At 41.4% G+C, this 20,584-nt stretch overlaps 1 protein-coding gene across 1 annotated transcript in view; it reads left to right on the forward strand.

Moving 5' to 3' along the window:
* LOC139386495 (zonadhesin-like) overlaps positions 1-20,355 on the forward strand; it is a 29,102-nt gene extending 8,747 nt beyond the window's left edge. The window contains exons 11-23 of the mRNA XM_071132063.1: positions 221-483; positions 581-665; positions 782-856; positions 980-1,117; positions 1,458-1,717; positions 10,666-10,750; positions 10,833-11,147; positions 12,020-12,228; positions 12,350-12,506; positions 12,786-13,219; positions 17,529-17,658; positions 18,028-18,196; positions 20,155-20,355. Coding sequence (XP_070988164.1) covers positions 221-483; positions 581-665; positions 782-856; positions 980-1,117; positions 1,458-1,717; positions 10,666-10,750; positions 10,833-11,147; positions 12,020-12,228; positions 12,350-12,506; positions 12,786-13,219; positions 17,529-17,658; positions 18,028-18,146 — 2,270 coding nt within the window. The 3' untranslated portion in view covers positions 18,147-18,196; positions 20,155-20,355. The remainder of the gene's footprint in view (positions 1-220; positions 484-580; positions 666-781; positions 857-979; positions 1,118-1,457; positions 1,718-10,665; positions 10,751-10,832; positions 11,148-12,019; positions 12,229-12,349; positions 12,507-12,785; positions 13,220-17,528; positions 17,659-18,027; positions 18,197-20,154) is intronic.
* Positions 20,356-20,584: the final 229 nt, after the last annotated feature.

A 20,584-nucleotide genomic window follows, 5' to 3' on the forward strand; every position in this document is an offset into this window, starting at 1 on the left:
AAAAAAATCTGAAATTACCAAATGCGCGTCATCCACTGTTTCTGAGATTTCAATGAACGAGACAATACATGGTTGTAGCCCATTGTCTTGTACAGACAGTGATATATAAATTACCTATCTACATAGTGGACACCATAGACATCATAGAGGCTAGCCATTTCAGAGCTAATGTGCTGGGAGTCGTGACGTTAAAGAGTGTATGTGTATGTTTGTTGATCAGGTGGCTCCTACATGTACATTGAGGGCAATGGTGTGTACTACGGAGACTCTGCCCGTATGATAAGCCCTAAGTGCCAAAAAGGGCCGACAAAATACTGCCTGCGCTTCTGGTACCACATGTACGGACAGGCCAAGGCCATGATTCTCAATGTCTACCAGCTTGACGAGCACAACAAACACAGGAAACTGTGGTCCAAAGCCAATAACCAGGGCTCCACATGGTATCTTGCCAAAGTGGATATCAATGTCGATGGGTCATTCCAGGTAGGAGAAGATATCAGAGGTTTTTGAGAGGGTTAAATAGTGTGAAATGATTGTGATATTGCACATTTTCACCCAACACAAAATGGCTCTGTTTCAGATCATCATGGAGGGAATCCGAGGCTCTGACCCTCAGTCTGACGTGGCATTTGACGACATCTCCATCCATTATGGATCATGTTCAGGTGAACGTTGTAACTATCACAGGGACGCATGCTACCTGTACATCTAAACACTGGATGTCAGATGAGGAAACATTTACCCTTTATGACCAATGCCATTCCTCTGCTTCCTCTGGCAGGTTCCTCAACAGGTGTTGTTGGTGGACCTTCAGTTCCTCCCCCAGTTGAAGAAGGATCATTTGTCCCACACCCAGGTATATTACATCTATAGACTACTTTTCTTTTGGAAATACAAAATCTAAGGTACTTCAGAATAATGGGCTAAAATGTTGGACTCATGTTGACTTTTACAAATGTTTCCCATGTTCCCTGCTCAGTCTGCAACTTCGATTGCACTTTCGAGGAGGACCTCTGCAGTTTTACCCAGCTGATGACGGATTCTTTTGATTGGACAAGGCACAGTGGCTCCACCCCCACTGCGATGACTGGGCCATCAGCTGACCACACTAAAGGAGGTAGGTGTTCTTAGGACTTTTACCCCAAACTGAACAACAAAATATGATCATTGGTGTCGATGATGGACATCGTAATGCCTTGTCTGAATGGTTGCAAAAACTCTAATGCTCAAACAGCAAACCTGAAAGTCAGAATTGCATTGAAGGACTTACCCTGTACTATTCTTTCTGCTCCATTAACTTCAATGGCTGTATTGCAAGACCTACATCCTTACATAAACAATCTGTCCCATTGCTGTATGAACTCCAGATAGAACCCCTAATAAAACCTACTGCTCTCTAAAGGAATTTCGTCTGTGACCCTATGTCTAATCTTATCTAATCTACTCTTGCCTATAAGATGTCGGTCACTACTTGTACATCGAAGCCAGCAATGTGTCTAACGAAGACACGGCTCGCCTCCTCAGCTCTGAGTGTTCTGACCCCGGTCTTCAGTGTCTGCAGTTCTGGTACCACATGTCCGGTTCAGCGGAAACTATGGGCCTGCACGTCTACATACTCCAGGACCGCAGCGCCGACAGGGTATGGTGGAAGAGGAACAACCAGAGAGACAGCTGGCAACTAGCCCAGGTGGATCTCAGGACCACTGGACCTTTCCAGGTGAGTGAGTTATGTGACACTGGTCTTGGTTTAGCCTCTGGCCTTCCCTCTGGAGGTTGGAAAAATGAAAGGTCCAATGCAGCCATTTTTATATCAATATTAAATAATTTCTGGGTAACAACGAAGTACCTTGCTGTGACAGATTTCCATTAATATTGGCAAAATAGCTTTTTAGGAAAAAAATATGCCTCAAGCTAGAATTTTGCTAGGACTGACTGGGAGTGGTCTGAGTGGAGAGGGGAAAACTGAAAACTCGCTGTTATTGGCAGAGAGGTTTGGAACTCTCTTTGTTATTGGTCACACGTCATCAGAGCATGACGCATGCTGAACACGGAACGAGAGAGAGCTCGGGTTTGTTGTTTTGAAAGTTTCAGAAAAAGTGTTTCCTTAAAAAAGAAAAGCCTTCCTGTTTAATTTGGATCACTTGCCGGGACCGGTACTATCTGTCCCAGGATACTACCAAACCCTAAATTCTGAAGAGCTGATGGTTGGTGAAGCAGCTAGCATAGATGTTGCTGTGTATGTTCAGAGCCATATTCCTGTAAAGCTTATGAGGATCTCATGGCAAATGTTGTTGAAGTGTCGTTGTTGCAGGTTCACCTGCCTCATCTAAAGCCTCTTCCTTCGGGATGCTGTTAAAGGCCACCAAGTGATAACAGTCAGAATTTGAGTGCAATACTTGATAGTGTGTGTGTGATGTTAATAGAGAGATCTGTTTTCTGGGTAACCTGAACATTGACTGGTTAGCAACTAGCTGTCCTCTCAAGAGTAAGCTTTTACCTGTGATTAATGTCTGTAATTTCACCCAGGTTATCACTCAACCAATTAGAGGGCATACCTGTAGTCTTGGATCTGTGACATCCACTGGTATTGATCATATCTTCACAAATACTGCAGAGCTTTGCTCTAAATAAATATTAGTTCCCATTGGCTGTAGTGAACATAACATTGTGGCAATAACAAGAATAGCCTAAGTGCCAAAGTTTGGTCCTGAAGTAATTCATAAGAGATCACACAAAATGTTTTCTCAGGACTCTTTTGTTGAAGATGTACAGAATGTATGTTCGTCTGATGTGTGTGAGGAAGTGAATGCAGATGCAGCACTGGAAGTATTTGTAAAACAATGAATGACAATTGTTGACAAGCATGCACCTGTTAAGAAATGTACTGTGAAAACTGTTAATTAAGAGCACCCTGGATTGACGATGAATTGAAAAAGGGTATGCTACAAAGAAATTATCCAAAAGAGGTGGTCAATTTGGTCAACTTAGTGTGGGAGAGGTGGAAAAACTATTATTATCCATCAATAATGATAAGCCACCAGGAATAGACAACTTTGATAGGAAACTATTGAGAATGGTAGCAGACTGTATTGCCACACCTATTTGCTCTATCTTTAACCTAAGCCTTAAGGAGTGTATGTGTGCACAGGTGTAGAAGGAAGCTAAAGTAATTCCTCTACCTAAAAATGGTAAAGCACCCATGACTTGCTTTAACAGTCGCCCAACCAGTTTGCTGCCTATTCTAGTTAACTGATGGAAAGAATTGTGTTTGACCAAATACATTGGTGATAATAAATGGATGATAAGATAATAGTTGGAACTGTATTGTCAGATTTGAGTGCACCCTTTAATCTTATTGATCATAAATTCTTATTTAAAAAACTAACTTGCAATGGTTTTACATCACGTGCCATCACGTGGTTGGAGAGTTATTTATCCAATAGAAACCAAAGAGTGTTCTTCAATGAAATCTTCTCTAACATTAGATATGTACAGTGTGGTGTCACTCATGGCAGTTGCCTTGGGCCGTTAATCTTCTCTATTTTTACGAATGATTTGCCACTGGTCTTACATAATGCTAAAATGACTATGTATGTGGATGATTCCACACTCTATATGTCAGCACCCAAAGCCAGTGAGTTCACTGAAATTCTAAATAGAGTTACAGTCAGTATCATAATGGGTGATTAATTAAAAACTGGTCTTAAACTAAAGGCATTGTATTTGGTCCAAAGCATTCTTTATTACCTAAACCTCAACTGGAGTTGTGCATAAATGGTGTGACCATTGAGCAAGTTGAGGAAGATAAACTCTTAGGTATAACATTGGATGGTCAATTATCATGTTCAAGTCATATTGAAAAGGTTGTTGGGGAGATATCTGTTAAAAAACATCATGAACATGCATGCCAGTCTATCCTGGTTGTGTTGATGAGAGATTAACTGCTTCTCTTCCAGTTTTTATGAGAAATAGTATTGTGATGAAAATTCAAGATTGTCTGCACAATCAAATAACTCAGCTCAAACACCCATACATACCCCACAAGACATTCCAACAGGGGGTCTCTTCACAGCCCCCAAGTCCAAAACAAATTCACAGCAACGCACAGAGACTTCCGGCGCCGACAGAGATGGCCGCCTCGCTTTGCGTTCTTAGGAAACTATACAGTATTTATTTTTTTACGTGTTATTTCTTACATTGGTACCACAGGTAATCTTAGGTTTTATTACATACAGTCGGGAGGAACTATTGGATATAAGAGCAACGTCAACTCACCAACATTACGACCAGGAACATGACTTTCCCGAAGCGGATCTTCTGTTTTGCCCACCACCCAGGACAATGGATCGGATCCCAGCCGGCGAACCAAAACAACGACGCCGTAAAAGGGGCAGACGAAGCGGTCTTCTGGTCAGACTCCGGAGACGGGCACATCGCGCATCGCTCCCGAGCATACTACTCATGTCCAGTCTCTTGACAACAAGGTAGATGAAATCCGAGCAAAGGTAGCATTCCAGAGAGACATAAGAGACTGTAACGTTCTTTGCTTCACGGAAACATGGCTCACTCGAGACACGCTATCGGAGTAGGTACAGCCAGCTGGTATCTTCACGCATTGCGCCGAGAGAAACAAGCATGTTTCTGGTAAGAAGAAGAGCGGCGGGGTATGCCTTATGATTAACGAGACGTGGTATGATCATAACAACATACAGGAACTCAAGTCCTTCTGTTCACCTGACTTAGAATTCCTCACAATCAAATGTCGACCGCATTATCTACCAAGAGAATTCTCTTCGATTATAATCGCCACATACAGTGCCTTGCGAAAGTATTCGGCCCCCTTGAACTTTGTGACCTTTTGCCACATTTCAGGCTTCAAACATAAAGATATAAAACTGTATTTGTTTTGTGAAGAATCAACAACAAGTGGGACACAATCATGAAGTGGAACGACATTTATTGGATATTTCAAACTTTTTTAACAAATCAAAAACTGAAAAATTGGGCGTGCAAAATTATTCAGCCCCTTTACTTTCAGTGCAGCAAACTCTCTCCAGAAGTTCAGTGAGGATCTCTGAATGATCCAAGGTTGACCTAAATGACTAATGATGATAAATACAATCCACCTGTGTGTAATCAAGTCTCCGTATAAATGCACCTGCACTGTGATAGTCTCAGAGGTCCGTTAAAAGCGCAGAGAGCATCATGAAGAACAAGGAACACACCAGGCAGGTCCGAGATACTGTTGTGAAGAAGTTTAAAGCCGGATTTGGATACAAAAAGATTTCCCAAGCTTTAAACATCCCAAGGAGCACTGTGCAAGCGATAATATTGAAATGGAAGGAGTATCAGACCACTGCAAATCTACCAAGACCTGGCCGTCCCTCTAAACTTTCAGCTCATACAAGGAGAAGACTGATCAGAGATGCAGCCAAGAGGCCCATGATCACTCTGGATGAACTGCAGAGATCTACAGCTGAGGTGGGAGACTCTGTCCATAGGACAACAATCAGTCGTATATTGCACAAATCTGGCCTTTATGGAAGAGTGGCAAGAAGAAAGCCATTTCTTAAAGATATCCATAAAAAGTGTCGGTTAAAGTTTGCCACAAGCCACCTGGGAGACACACCAAACATGTGGAAGAAGGTGCTCTGGTCAGATGAAACCAAAATTGAACTTTTTGGCAACAATGCAAAACGTTATGTTTGGCGTAAAAGCAACACAGCTCATCACCCTGAACACACCATCCCCACTGTCAAACATGGTGGTGGCAGCATCATGGTTTGGGCCTGCTTTTCTTAAGCAGGGACAGGGAAGATGGTTAAAATTGATGGGAAGATGGATGGAACCAAATACAGGACCATTCTGGAAGAAAACCTGATGGAGTCTGCAAAAGACCTGAGACTGGGACGGAGATTTGTCTTCCAACAAGACAATGATCCAAAACATAAAGCAAAATCTACAATGGAATGGTTCAAAAATAAACATATCCAGGTGTTAGAATGGCCAAGTCAAAGTCCAGACCTGAATCCAATCGAGAATCTGTGGAAAGAACTGAAAACTGCTGTTCACAAATGCTCTCCATCCAACCTCACTGAGCTCGAGCTGTTTTGCAAGGAGGAATGGGAAAAAATTTCAGTCTCTCGATGTGCAAAACTGATAGAGACATACCCCAAGCGACTTACAGCTGTAATCGCAGCAAAAGGTGGCGCTACAAAGTATTAACTTAAGGGGGCTGAATAATTTTGCACGCCCAATTTTTCAGTTTTTGATTTGTTAAAAAAGTTTGAAATATCCAATAAATGTCGTTCCACTTCATGATTGTGTCTCACTTGTTGTTGATTCTTCACAACAAAATACAGTTTTATATCTTTATGTTTGAAGCCTGAAATGTGGCAAAAGGTCGCAAAGTTCAAGGGGGCCGAATACTTTCGCAAGGCACTGTATATTCACCCCCAAGCAGACACATCGATGGCCCTGAACGAGCTTCATTTGACTCTGTATAAAATGGAAACCACATATCCCGAGGATACTTTTATTGTAGCTGGGGATTTTAACAAGGCTAATCTGAAAACAAGTTTCCCTAAATTATATCAGCCTATTGATTGTGCAACCAGGGCTGGTAAAACCCTGGATCATTGTTTTTCTATCTTCCTCGAGGCATATAAGGCCCTCCCCCATCCTCCTTTCGGAAAAGCTGACCACGACTCCATTTTGTTGCTTCCAGCCTATAGGCAGAAACTAAAACAGGAAGCTCCCGTGCGCGCTGAGGTCTGTTCAACGCTGGTCCGAACAATCTGATTCCACGCTTCAAGATTTCTTCAATCACGTGGACTGGAATATGTTCCGCATTGCATCAAAGAACAACATTGACGAATACGCTGATTCGGTGAGTGAGTTTCTTAGCAAGTGCATCGGCGATGTCGTACCCACTGCAACTATTAAAATATTCCCAAACTAGAAACCGTGGATTGATTGGTAGCATTCGCGCGAAACTAAAAGCGCAAACAACTGCTTTAAATCAGGGCAAGGTGACAGGAAACATGACCAAATACAAACAGTGTAGCTGTTCCCTCCGCAAGGCAATCAAACAAGCTAAGCGTCAGTATAGAGACAAAGTAGGGTCTCATTTCAAAGGCTCAGACACGAGAGGTATGTGGCAGGGTCTACAGTCAATCACGGATTACAAAAAGAAAACCAGCCCCATCCCTGACCAGGATGTCTTGCTCCCAGACAGACTAAACAACTTCTTTGCTCGCTTTGAGGACAATACAGTGCCACTGGCACGGCCCGCTACCAAAACCTGTGGACTCTCCTTCACTGCAGCCGGCGTGAGTAAAACATTTAAACGTGTTAACCCTCGCAGGGCTGAAGGACCCGACGGCATCCCCAGCCACGTCCTCAGAGCATGCGCAGACATGCTGGCTGTTGTGTTTACGGACATATTCAATCAATCATTATCCCAGTCTGCTGTTCCCACATGCTTCAAGAGGGCCACCATTGTTCCTGTTCCCAAGAAAGCTAAGGTAACTGAGCTAAACGACTACCGCCCCGTAGCGCTCACTTCCGTCATCATGAAGGGCTTTGAGAGACTAGTCAAGGACCATATCACCTCCACCCTACCTGACACCCTTGTCCCACTCCAATTTGCTTACCGCCCCCCAATAGGTCCACAGACGACGCAATCGCAACCACACTGCACACTGCCCTAACCCATCTGGACAAAGAGGAATACCTATGTGAGAATGCTATTCATCGACTACAGCTCAGCATTTAACACCATAGTAACCTCTGAACTCGTCACCAAGGTCAAGACCCTGGGTCTCGACCCTGCCCTGTGCAACTGGGTACTGGACTTCCTGACGGGCAGCCCCCAGTTGATGAGGGTAGGAAACAACATCTCCACCCCGCTTATCCTCAACACTGGGGCACCACAAGGGTGCGTTCTGAGCCCTCTCCTGTACTCCCTGTTCACACACGACTGCGTGGCCATGCACGCCTCCAACTCAATCATCAAGTTTGCAGACGACAATGCAGTGGTAGGCTTGATTACCAACAACGACGAGACGGCCTACAGGGAGGAGGTGAGGGCCCTCGGAGTGTGGTGTCAGGAAAATAACCCCACACTCAACGTCAACAAAACAAAAGAGATGATTGTGGACTTCAGGAAACAGCAGAGGGAGCGCCCCCCTATCCACATCGACGGGACAGTAGTGGAGAGGGTAGTAAGTTTTAAGTTCCTCGGCGTACACATCACTGGACAAACTGAATTAATCCACCCACACAGAGAGCATGGTGAAGAAGGCGCAGCAGTGTCTCTTCAACCTCAGGAGGCTGAAGAAATTCGACTTGTCACCAAAACCACTCACAAACTTTTACAGATGCACAATCGAGAGCATCCTGTCGGGCTGTATCACCGCCTGGTACGGCAACTGCTCCGCCCACAACGGTAAGGCTCTCCAGAGGGTAGTGAGGTCTGCACAACGCATCACCGGGGGCAAACTACCTGCCCTCCAGGACACCTACACCACCCGATGTTACAGGATGGCCAAAAAGATGATCAAGGACATCAACCGCTGCCTATTCACCCTGCTGTCATCCAGAAGGCGAGGTCAGTACAGGTGCATCAAAGCTGGGACCGAGAGACTGAAAAACAGCTTCTATCTCAAGACTGTTAATAAAAAGCCATCACTAACAGTGAGTGGCTGCTGCCAACATACTGACTCAAATCTCTAGCCACTTTAATAATTAAAAATTGGATGTAATAAATGTTTCACAAGTCACTTTATATAATGTTTACACACCCTGCATTACTCATCTCATATGTACTGTATATACTGTACTCTGTACCATCTACTGCATCTTGCCTATGCCGTTCAGCCATTGCTCATCCTTACCTTTATATGTACATATTCTTATTCATTCCTTTGTTGTTGTGAAATTGTTAGATTACTTGTTCGATTTTACTGCATGGTCACAACTAGAAGCATAAGCATTTCGCTACACTCGCATTAACATCTGCTAACCATGTGTATGTGACCAATAAAATGTGATTTGATTTGGTGATTTGATTTGTAAGATTCTCTTCTTTATGAAGTCCAAACATAATTTCATAATTTTCTACTTCAAAATATGCTTCCCTCGTTATCAATCAGTGAGGACAAAAATGTCAGTTCCTTTTGCTTTTTCCGAATCGTTTGATGTTCATTTATTTGTACTTTTGGCTGTTCTGAAATATTATTTAAGGGCATAATTGTGACTGGCAGCGGCTGTAGAAAACGGCAGCAACAGTTGTATTAATTGTCACTGGATGGACCTTCACCCTGCTATCATCCAGAAGGCGAGGTCAGTACAGGTGCATCAAAGCATCCGAGACTGACAAACAGCTTCTATCTCAAAGCCATCAGACTGTTAAACAGCCACCACTAACATTGAGTGGCTGCTGCCAACATACTGACTCAACTCCAGCCACTTTAATAATGTAATAAATTGATGTAAAAAATGTATCACTAGCCATCTTGATTTAATACATGTATCACTAGCCACTTTAAACAATGCGACTTTTATATGTTTACATACCCTACATTACTCATCTCATATGTATATACTGTACTCGATACCATCTACTGCATCTTGCCTATGCTGTTCTGTACCATCACTCTTTCATATATTTTTATGTACATATTCTTTCATTCCTTTACACTTGTGTGTATAAGGTAGTTGTTGTGAATAGGTTAGATTACTCATTGGTTATTGCTGCATTGTCGGAACTAGAAGCACAAGCATTTCGCTACACTCGCATTAACATCTGCTAACCATGTGTATGTGACAAATAAACTTTTATTTGATTTATTATACAGAGACATGATCACATGGAACTCCCTTCCATCTCCAATTACGCAAGCAAACAGCAAAATTACCTTCAAGAAATGGATAAAACAACATCTCATGGCACAATGGGGACTGTGAAATGACACACACACAAACACACGCACCCATAGACACACTATCACACTCTCAACACAATCAACGCAATCAATTTACACACATTATTCTTTAGTAGTATTGTTTGTATATTGTTGTATTTTATATTAGTGTGACTGTTCTTGTCTACAGTGTTTTGTTACTTGTCGTGTTTGGTGTTTTTTTGGTGGACCCCAGGAAGAATAGCTGCTGCTTCGGCAAAAGCTAATGGGGATCCGAATAAACCAAATAATATTATCCAATTTACTGCATGGTGATGTCACTGTGGAAAGCCGAAAACTCCTGCCCATGCAAACCTGCTGATTAGAAGGTCCTGTAGATTGTATTTTCAACCAGAAACTATCGGGAAAAAACACGGATCAAATTCCTTCACACTTTTACAGTGTTCATTTCATCATCTGTTGTGCAATATGATACAGAATACAGGCAAGACACAATGCTGACTTCACTGTTCCTTTAAGCAACAAGGTGAATAGGGTAGAGTGGAATGTGAGGTGTGGATATTCCTCACTGCACCATTAACCCTGTGTTGTAATCTTAAAATGTCAGGCGATTTTGGACTCGGACATGTGTACCATTATTCATCCAGAAAGGTCCCTTTGACAAAATGTGCTTAGTGTACCTTTTTGCTATACATGCTCTGTTATAAATGTTTCTCCCTGGCTATTACTTTGATCTCAGATCATCTTCGAGGGCCGAAGAGGCACCACTGATCAATCTGATGTGGCTATAGATGATGTTTCTGTGCATCGTGGACACTGTGAAGGTAAGGGTCACTCCCTCCACAGTGAACAACACAACCAAATTTGGGGTAATTGTTATAACGTTGATTTTCTTTTAACTCCTAGATCTGATTAAGCCAACAACACCAACCGAGAATCCTGTGCCAGCAGACAAGTCTACCATTGCACCAACACCAGGTCCAATTACCATGAGACCAGTAACACTAAGACCAACAACTGCTGCACCAGCTCCAACCAACTCAACCATGCCATCTAAACCCTCAACAACTGCTAGGCCACAACCACCAACAACTATGAGACCAGAAACACCAGCACCACCCACAACTGAAATACCAAGTCCACCAAGAACGACAACTGAAAGACCACAACCCCCAAGACCAACAACTGCAAGACCACAACCGCCCACCACAGCGAGACCAAGTAAGTCTTTATGTGCCCTTGATAACACAAAGTTACAATCTTCATTCATTACAGGCCTCTCCTAACACAAGTGTTATACAATCGGTGTTTTACAAATGGAAAGACACTAAGTACAAAGAAAATGTAATCTGTACCTATTCTTGCAGTCAGTGTGCTACATATTCTATACACTCAACCTTATATTTGAAGAGTTTTATTCCAAAACCTTATATATCCATTTTCAGAAATATTTGTAAATTAGCTTTTATTGTAAAAAAAAAAATATGAAAGAGATTGGTGTGTTTTTTAACTATCTAATCATGGCATGGCATGTATTTGTTTCAAATGTGTCATTTGGTTTAATTTCAGAGACAAATAATCATGTTTTTTTGCTAAATGCTATACATATCCGCCTCACTCACTGCTAGGTTTTACACAGTGAAATGTAACAAATGACTACATTTTTTAAAATGAAATGTACAAATGATACATTTGTGACATCGATATTTCATGTTTTTAAAACATATTTAAAACAGTAATATGAGATCTGTATGTAAAACATTTACATTTGAGTAATATAGCAGATGCTCTTACCCAGAGTGAATTACAGTAAATACATTTGTCTTAAGATAGCTGGGTGAGAGCCACATATGTCAGTCAAATATACAGGATACAAACATTCCATTCCAGCTAAGCAAATGGATATATAGCACTTTGCCACAATTTCTTGTGTACATTTTCATACACATCTAAAAACCTTAAGAATGAAACATCTGAGAACAATAATATTTTACAAACATGAATCTACCCGTAATAAGCTATCTTTTCTGGTGACGAATTGGTGGATATTGCGTTATTGGAAATAAACTCTTCAATTGCTCTTTTCTCTTTAGCACCATTGTGCCCAAACAACAGCCACTTCGCCCCCTGCATCTCCGACTGCCAGCCCACCTGTTTGCACCTCCACGGCCCACCCGACTGCCACTCTGATGAGCACTGCATACAGGGCTGTGTGTGTGACGATGGCTTTGTGCTCAGACAGAGGGTGTGTGTGCCCACCCAGCAGTGCGGCTGTGTGGACAGCAATGGCAACAGCCATCACGTAAGTAACCTAGCACCCAATGAGAACTGCTTCAGAAGTATGTTTGGTGTAGACCCAGTGCCCATAGTTACATGTGTGAATTCTGCAGTGTAATGACTTTAAAGATGGACTTTCATTTCAGTTTAAAGAGAGCTGGTACACTGAGCACTGCCATCAGAAGTGTGAATGTGTTGAAGATGATGGTGTGGGGGAGATTGACTGCAATAATGAATATGAGTGTGATGGGGATGCCATCTGTCTTCAGAATGAAGCCGGACTGTATTTCTGCAAGTCAACAGGTAGGCCACACTTCTCAGAAACGTCACTCTCTTAAGAACTGTCTCTCATACACTCAACAGACATTCAATTGCATTCAATGCCAGTCCCTTACAGACCTCTGTCAAGGCCTAAAGTTCTCCTGTTTTCTAAAACAATGTTCAATACCAAATCCAGAACAGTTAAGTCTCAAAGACCTTCACTGTTTCATATCATAATTCCTATCTATGTCTTTTCTCACCATGTCCTCATGAACTTGTTGTTTCTTTGGTATTAATCTTGTTTCTATTTTTGCGTTCAAGGCTTCAGTGAGTGCTCTATCAATGGAGACTCAGAGTACAGAACCTTTAACAACAAGAAGCATGACTTTGAGGGCACAAACTCTCATGTTCTGGTCCAGACCACAGACCTGTCCAAGAACCAGCCAGACATCTACATCAAGACCATCAATGAGATCGTCAACCAGGATGGTGATGACAGTCATGGTGAAAGTAGCCAAGGTGACAGTAGCCAAGGTGACAGTAGCCAAGGTGACAGTAGTAATGTTGACAGCAGTGATGAGGATGACAAGCATAAAGACAGCATGAGAAGGGAGAACAGTGAAGACAGGCATGATCGCAGCGATGAGGACAGTGATGAAGATAAAAGTGAGAACAACAACCATCTGCGACTCAGAGGGCTGAAAATCAGAGTCTACAACCACATAGTGGAGTTCAGGAAGAACAGGAAACTTGTTGTAAGTATTTAGGACTTATACATGATTTAATATGACAATTATAAGGTTATTCATAACTTCTACTTACAGTTGAAGTCGGAAGTGTACATACACCTTAGCTTTAATCTTGAGTGTAGGGGGCAGTATTTTGATGTTTGGATAAAAACATACCCAAATGAAACTGCCTATTTCTCAGGCCCAGAATCTAGAATATGCATATAATTATCAGATTAGGATAGAAAACACTCTAACGTTTCCAAAACTGTCAAAATATTGTCTGTGAGTATAACAGAACTGATATTGCAGGCGAAAACCTGAGGAAAATCCAACCCGGAGGTGGTGTTTTTCCTGAAAGCTCTCTGTTCCATTGCCTGCCTTCGCTCCATTTAAAGGGATATCAACCAGATTCCTTTTCCTATGGCTTCCACATGTTGTTAACAGTCTTTAGACATAGTTTCAGGCTTTTATGTTGAAAAATAAAATCACATTGCGTCATTGTATGGCTGCGTTTTGCATACGCAACAGTTTGGAGCAGACATTTTCTCTCTCTCTCCTATTGAAGAAGGTACAGTCCTGAGGATTGATTATAAAAAACTTTGACATGTTTCTACGAACTTTACGGATACTATTTGGAATTTTCGTCTGCCCGTTCGTGACTGCTCGAGCCTGTGGATTTCTGAACATAACGCGCCAAACAAATGGAGGCATTTTGGATATAAAACAAATCTTTATGGAACAAAAGGAACATTTATTGTGTAACTGGGAGTCTCGTAAGTGCAAACATCCAAAGATCATCAAAGGTAAAAGATTCATTTTATTGCTTTTCTGACTTTCGTGACCAATCAACTTGGCTGCTAGCTGTTTGTAATGTTTTGTCTGCTGAGAGAGATTTTCAGACACAGCTGGTGGATTAACAACAAGCTAAACTGTGTTTTGCTATATTGCACTTGTGATTTCATTAAAATTAAATAGTTTTAGTAATTTAATTTGAATTTGGCGCTCTACAATTCCGGGGATGTTGACGAAAATGATCCCGCTGGTGCATCAAGAAGTTATCTTCCTGTCTGATGTCTTGAGATGTTGCTTCAATATATCCACATCATTTTTCTTCCTCATGATGCCATTTATTTTGTGACGTGCACCAGTCCCTCCTGCAGCAAAGCACCCCCACAACATGATGGTGCCACTCCCATGCTTCACAGTTGGGGTGGTGTTCTTTGGCTGGCAAGCCTCACCCATTTTCCTCCAAAGATAACAATGGTCATTATGGCCAAACATTTATATTTTTGTTTCATCAGACCAGAGGACATTTCTCCAAGAAGTACGATCTTTGTCCCCATGTGCAGTTGCAAACCGTAGTCTGGCTTTTTTAAGGCGGTTTTGGAGCAGTGGCTTCTTCCTTGCTGAGCGGCATTTCAGGGGATGTCGATATAGGACTCGATACTTTTGTACCTGTTTTCTCCAGAATCTTCACAAGGTCCTTCGCTGTTGTTCTGGGATTGATTTGCACTTTTCGCACCAAAATACGTTCATCTCTAGGAGACAGAACGCGTCTCCTTCCTGAGCGGTATGACGGCTGCGTGGTCCCATGGTATTTATACTTACGTACTATTGTTTGTACAGATGAACGTGGTACATTCAAGCATTTGGAAATGGTTCCCAAGGATGAACCAGACTTGTGGAGGTCTTTTTTTCTGAGAACTTAGCTGATTTCTTTTGATTTTCCCATGATGTCAAGCAAAGAGGCACTAAGTTTGAAGGTAGGCCTTGAAATACATCCACAGGTACACCTCCAATTGACTCAAAAGATGTCTATCAGAAGCTTTTAAAGCCATGACATCGTTTTTGTGAATTTTCCAAGCTGTTATAAAGGCACAGTCAACTTAGTGTATGTAAACTTCTGACCAAATGGAGTGGAATAATCTGTCTGTAAACAATTGTTGGAAATATTACTTGTGTCATGCACAAAGTAGTTGTCCTGACTGACTTGCCAAAACTATAGTTTGTTAACAAGAAATTTGTGGAGTGGTTGAAAAATGAGTTTTAATGACTCCAACCTAAGTGTATGTGAACTTCTGACTTCAACTGTATCTTTACGCATTATTTATCATGTGCTTTCTGATTTGTTACCCCATGTCTTATTGTATCCTGTAGCCAAAGGTTTGCCATATTGCTGGCAGAATTGAATTATCTCATTATCTACAGGATGGAATTGGATGGAACCTAGTTTCCTTTTTGGCACCCGTATTTTTCAGTTTATGTGTGTGTGTCTGTGTGTGTCTTTGTGTCTCACCCTGACCCTCATAGACACTGGCTAGGTGCAATAAGAAAAATGGTTCATGACAGGGTTGTAGTCCACTCTAAACTTCAGATGAATGCAGAACTAGCCATATATTATCTTTTCACTTCTTCCCTACTCCTCTCCTGACCTTAAAACACACTAGCTAGGCTTACTTACTTGGTTGCCTTTAAAGGTCGACTTTGAGCAAAAATGCAAAAATAACTGATCAATGCACCATCATACTAGGTCATTTAATGGTTAAAAAAAATAAAAAATAAAAAATAAGATATTTGGCTTCTGAAGTGCCATTTCTTACCGATATTCACAGCTTTCATTCAAAAACAATTTGTGTGAATTACATGAACACATGCTGGAGGAGTTACTGCCCAGCAAACCAACATTGGTTCTGTAACGGTTCCCAGAACATTCATCTAGGTCGCTGACAATGTTCTCATAACACAAAAACAGTCCAATCGGAGTGATACAATGTTTGTATAAAACATTCACCTGATGTTGCAAGAACATTGAACATTCCTAGAACATAAAAATGGACTTATTTTATTCTTACAACATTAACGGAATGTCCTGTGCAACCTAACTTAAACATTGTATGAATGTCATCACAACTGAGAATATTTTGTATTTTGGGAACCTATCCCATGTAATGTATGTAATGTACCCACAGTGTTTCCACAACCTAATTACATGTTCTGGGAACCTTTAAAGAACTCAAAGGCTGTATTGTCAACATTCTTGAAACATCAAAGGAATGTTTTGTGCACCCTGATACCAACATGATCTGGAAAAAAAAAAACTTTGGAGCATATCTCTTGTCATATATCCACAATGTTACCACAACCTAATGAAACATTCTGTAAACCTTGAAAGAACAGATGAAATGTGTTCTGAGAACGTTCTTGTAACATCAGGTGAATGTTTTTTGCACTCTAAAAGAAGCATTGTAGAATCATCTGCACAACCAGACAGTTTTGTGTTTTGGGAACATGTCTTTTGTGGTGTCCCCACAATGTTCCCACCATTTAAACAACAGATTTAATGTGTTATAGGAACGTTTTTGCAACATCAACCAAATGTTTTAAACAAGCATGTAAATGTTCAGGGAATGGTTTGTGGTGGTTGTTACAGATGTTGTGTACAACATTTTAGTGAATGTTAGAAGAACATTCCAAGGAAATTTAATCTAAAACACTTTTGATAAATAAATAGATTTTATCCCAAAAATTATCTTAATGTTTTGGGGGTTTTATCATCCTAATGTTAGATAAAACCCTAACTATAACTTAATGAGAATCTTAGCTAATGTTCTGTGAATGTTCCCAGCTAGCTAGCCTCTGCATAGTCCCCAACAACCGGATGCTCCAGTTTGCAGGGGAAATGGAAAGAGAGCCTGTGACGGGACTTCCTCTTTTGGACGTTAACAAGGCAACACTCCAACACTCCTCCACATTTACCAGATTGGTTAAACAGTGTAGAACAGAACCTGCCCCCAACAGTTGTTTTCTTCTTGTCAAGACCAGTATGTAGGGGATCTAGTTTCAGGCAATTATTTTACATCTGCTACGTTAGGTTACTTGCTAACTAAATTAGCTAGCTTAGCTAACAGACTAGCTACGTCGGTCGCAGTCTGCATGAACAGAATGACATATCAATGAACCACTAAAGGCACACCCCATTTCTGTTTGAGAAATCATAGCAATATTCCTACAGTGAAATAATTGTTTTCCCAAGAAATAGGTGTGTGTTTAGTAGACTGCTAGCACATTTTGACTTGTTGCCATTGGGTCAGTAACAGTCTTTCAAGTCTTTCAACAGAACAATAATTAACTATGAGCCCAATTATTTGTTTCCTCATTGGTTGATGCCCTCTGTTGTTGACAGATAAGCAAAATTACATTGAACATATGATCTCTTGCCCCATCTTTCTCTCTCTCTCTCTCTCTCTCTCTCTCTCTCTCTCTCTATATATATATATATATATATATATATATATATATATATATATATATATATATATATATATATATATAGCTGGATGGTAGGAGCACGCATGCCCCTGTCTCCCCAGCAAGGGGTCTGAGGATTCTGGAGAGCTCCTCTCGTATCTACCTGAAGACAGACTTTGGCCTCTCCGTGGAGTTTGATGGACACAGCAGAGCAGGTAACACCACTGTTACATCACAGCCAAAGGAAAGTTTAAATTATTGGCATCTCACCAGTCTCTCTGATAACAGGACAGTAAGATAGCTGTACAGACAGTGTTTACTGCCCAATATGTCTCTTATCTGTGGACAGATAATATTAGCATAATAGTATAATTAACATTTACACATTTTGTCATATCTTGCAGAAATATGGTAGCAAGGCAACATACTGTATCAATCCAAACACATATGTGTATGATGTGCTACAGATGTGTGATGTATGCTTTGTGATATACAGTAAACTGCTTTATGATATAAAGTGAACTGTTACAGAACATAGATGTACTGACAGAAGGAACTCACTTCCATGTCTTTATTTTGCATAGTAATCATCCTGCCCCACACCTACAAGAGGAGATTGGGAGGCCTGTGTGGCAACTTTGAAGGCAAGAAGAAGAATTACATGATGAAGCTGAACGGTAAACAGGCCAAGATCGTCAAATAAATTGGAGAGAGCTGAAGAGTGACGGAGGACGGACTGAGCATAACATGGAGGTACGGAGTCACAGAGACAGTACTAGCTACCACTACCACATTAATGTCTGCAATATCATGTGTATAGAGTGTACAGTATGGCATCCATATTATGAACTCCCTCACTTTTGTCAAATCTCAACTTTTAACCATCTCTTAACCAAGCAGCTACAGTGGGGAGAACAAGTATTTGATACACTGCCGATTTTGTAGGTTTTCCTACTTACAAAGTCTGTAATTTTTATCATAGGTACACTTCAACTGTGAGAGACAGAATCTAAAACAAAAATCTAGAAAATCACATTGTATGATTTTTAAATAATTAATTTGCATTTTATTGCATGACATAAGTATTTGATCACCTACCAACCAGTAAGAATTCCGGCTCTCACAGACCTGTTAGTTTTTCTTTAAGAAGCCTCCTGTTCTCCACTCATTACCTGTATTAACTGCTTGAATGGCAACAATGGCCAAGATCAAAGAGCTGTGTAAGGACATCAGGGATAAAATTGTAGACCTGCACAAGGCTGAGATGGGCTACAGGACAATAGGCAAGCAGCTTTGTGAGAAGGCAACAACTGTTGGAGCAATTATTAGAAAATGCAAGAAGTTCAAAATGACGGTCAATCACCCTTGGTCTGGGGCTCCATGCAAGATCTCACCTCGTGGGGCATCAATGATCATGAGGAAGGTGAGGGATCAGCCCAGAACTACACGGCAGGACCTGGTCAATGACCTGAAGAGAGCTGGGACCACAGTCTCAAAGAAAACCATTAGTAACACACTACGTCGTCATGGATTAAAATCCTGCAGCGCACGCAAGGTCCCCCTGCTCAAGCCAGCGCATGTCTAGACCCGTCTAAAGTTTGCCAATGACCATCTGGATGATCCAGGGGAGGAATGGGAGAAGGTCATGTGGTCTGATGAGACAACAATAGAGCGTTTTGGTCTAAACTCCACTCGCCGTGTTTGGAGGATGAAGAAGGATGAGTACAACCCCAAGAACACCATCCCAACCGTGAAGCATGGAGGTGAAAACATCATTCTTTGGGGATGCTTTTCTGCAAAGGGGATAGGACGACTGCACCGTATTGAGGGGAGGATAGATGGGGCCCTGTATCGCGAGATCTTGGCCAACAACCTCCTTCCCTCAGTAAGAGCATTGAAGATGCGTCGTGGCTGAGTCTTCCAGCATGACAACAACCCGAAACACACAGCCAGGGCAACTAAGGAGTGGCTCCGTAAGAAGCATCTCAAGGTCCTGGAGTGGCCTAGCCAGTCTCCAGACCTGAACGCAATAGAAAATCTTTGGAGGGAGCTGAAAGTCCGTATTGCCCAGCGACAGCCCTGAAACCTGAAGGATCTGGAGAAGGTCTGTATGGAGGAGTGGGCCAAAATCCCTGCTGCAGTGTGTGCAAACCTGGTCAAGAACTACAGGAAACGGATGATCTCTGTAATTGCAAACAAAGGTTTCTGTACCAAATATTAAGTTCTGCTTTTCTGATGTATCAAATACCTACAGTATGTCATGCAATAAAATGCAAATGAATTACTTAAAAATCAATGTGATTTTCTGAATTCTGTCTCTCACAGTTGAAGAGTACCTATGATAAAAATTACAGACCTCTACATGCTTTGTAAGTAGGAAAACCTGCAAAATCAGCAGTGTTACAAATACTTGTTCTCCCCACTGTACTATATTTGACTTTTATTTAACTAGGCAAGTCAGTTAAGAACAAATTCTTATTTACAATGACAGCCTAGGAACAGTGGGTTAACTGCCTTCTTCAGGGGCAGAACAACATATTTTTACCTTGTCAGCTCAGCGATTCAATCCAGCAACCTTTCGGTTACTGGCCCAACGCTCTATCCACTAGGCTACCTGCCGCCCCAGGGGAATATTTTTTATTATAAGGAAATTTTATATCTTTAAAGAGCACCAACACCAAAACTGACTCATTCTTCTTTTATGTTTTCAGAGGATCATCTTCCCTTCGTAACTTTGCTTATGGCCAGCGACCTGACCTCAATGCATCAAGACCATTGAATTTGTTTTTTTATTTTCTTCTCATAGACAGACACATTCCTTCCTACAATGGACACAGTGCATTTGAAAGCACTTGGGTTAAAAAAAAGGGGTTTTGTGGACTATGGATCAATAAAGTATTCTACTTCTTCCATATGACTGTTGGTTTAAATCCTGTTGCTTCTGCAGCTTATGACCCACCTGTGTGCCTTAGGTTATTTACACAGTTAACCTAGTGTAAGAATCAATGTACACACATGACACTTCCCACTTGAAAAAATACTACAGTTTACTATAGAATACTACAGTTCAGACCCCAGTCCTACCTACCTGGTAATGGAAAATGTGCTCTTTTAGTATTTCTACAATAGGTGGAGAAAGTG

The sequence above is a fragment of the Oncorhynchus clarkii genome, chromosome 28, assembly GCF_045791955.1.
Source record: "Oncorhynchus clarkii lewisi isolate Uvic-CL-2024 chromosome 28, UVic_Ocla_1.0, whole genome shotgun sequence".
NCBI classification, from domain to species: domain Eukaryota; kingdom Metazoa; phylum Chordata; class Actinopteri; order Salmoniformes; family Salmonidae; genus Oncorhynchus; species Oncorhynchus clarkii.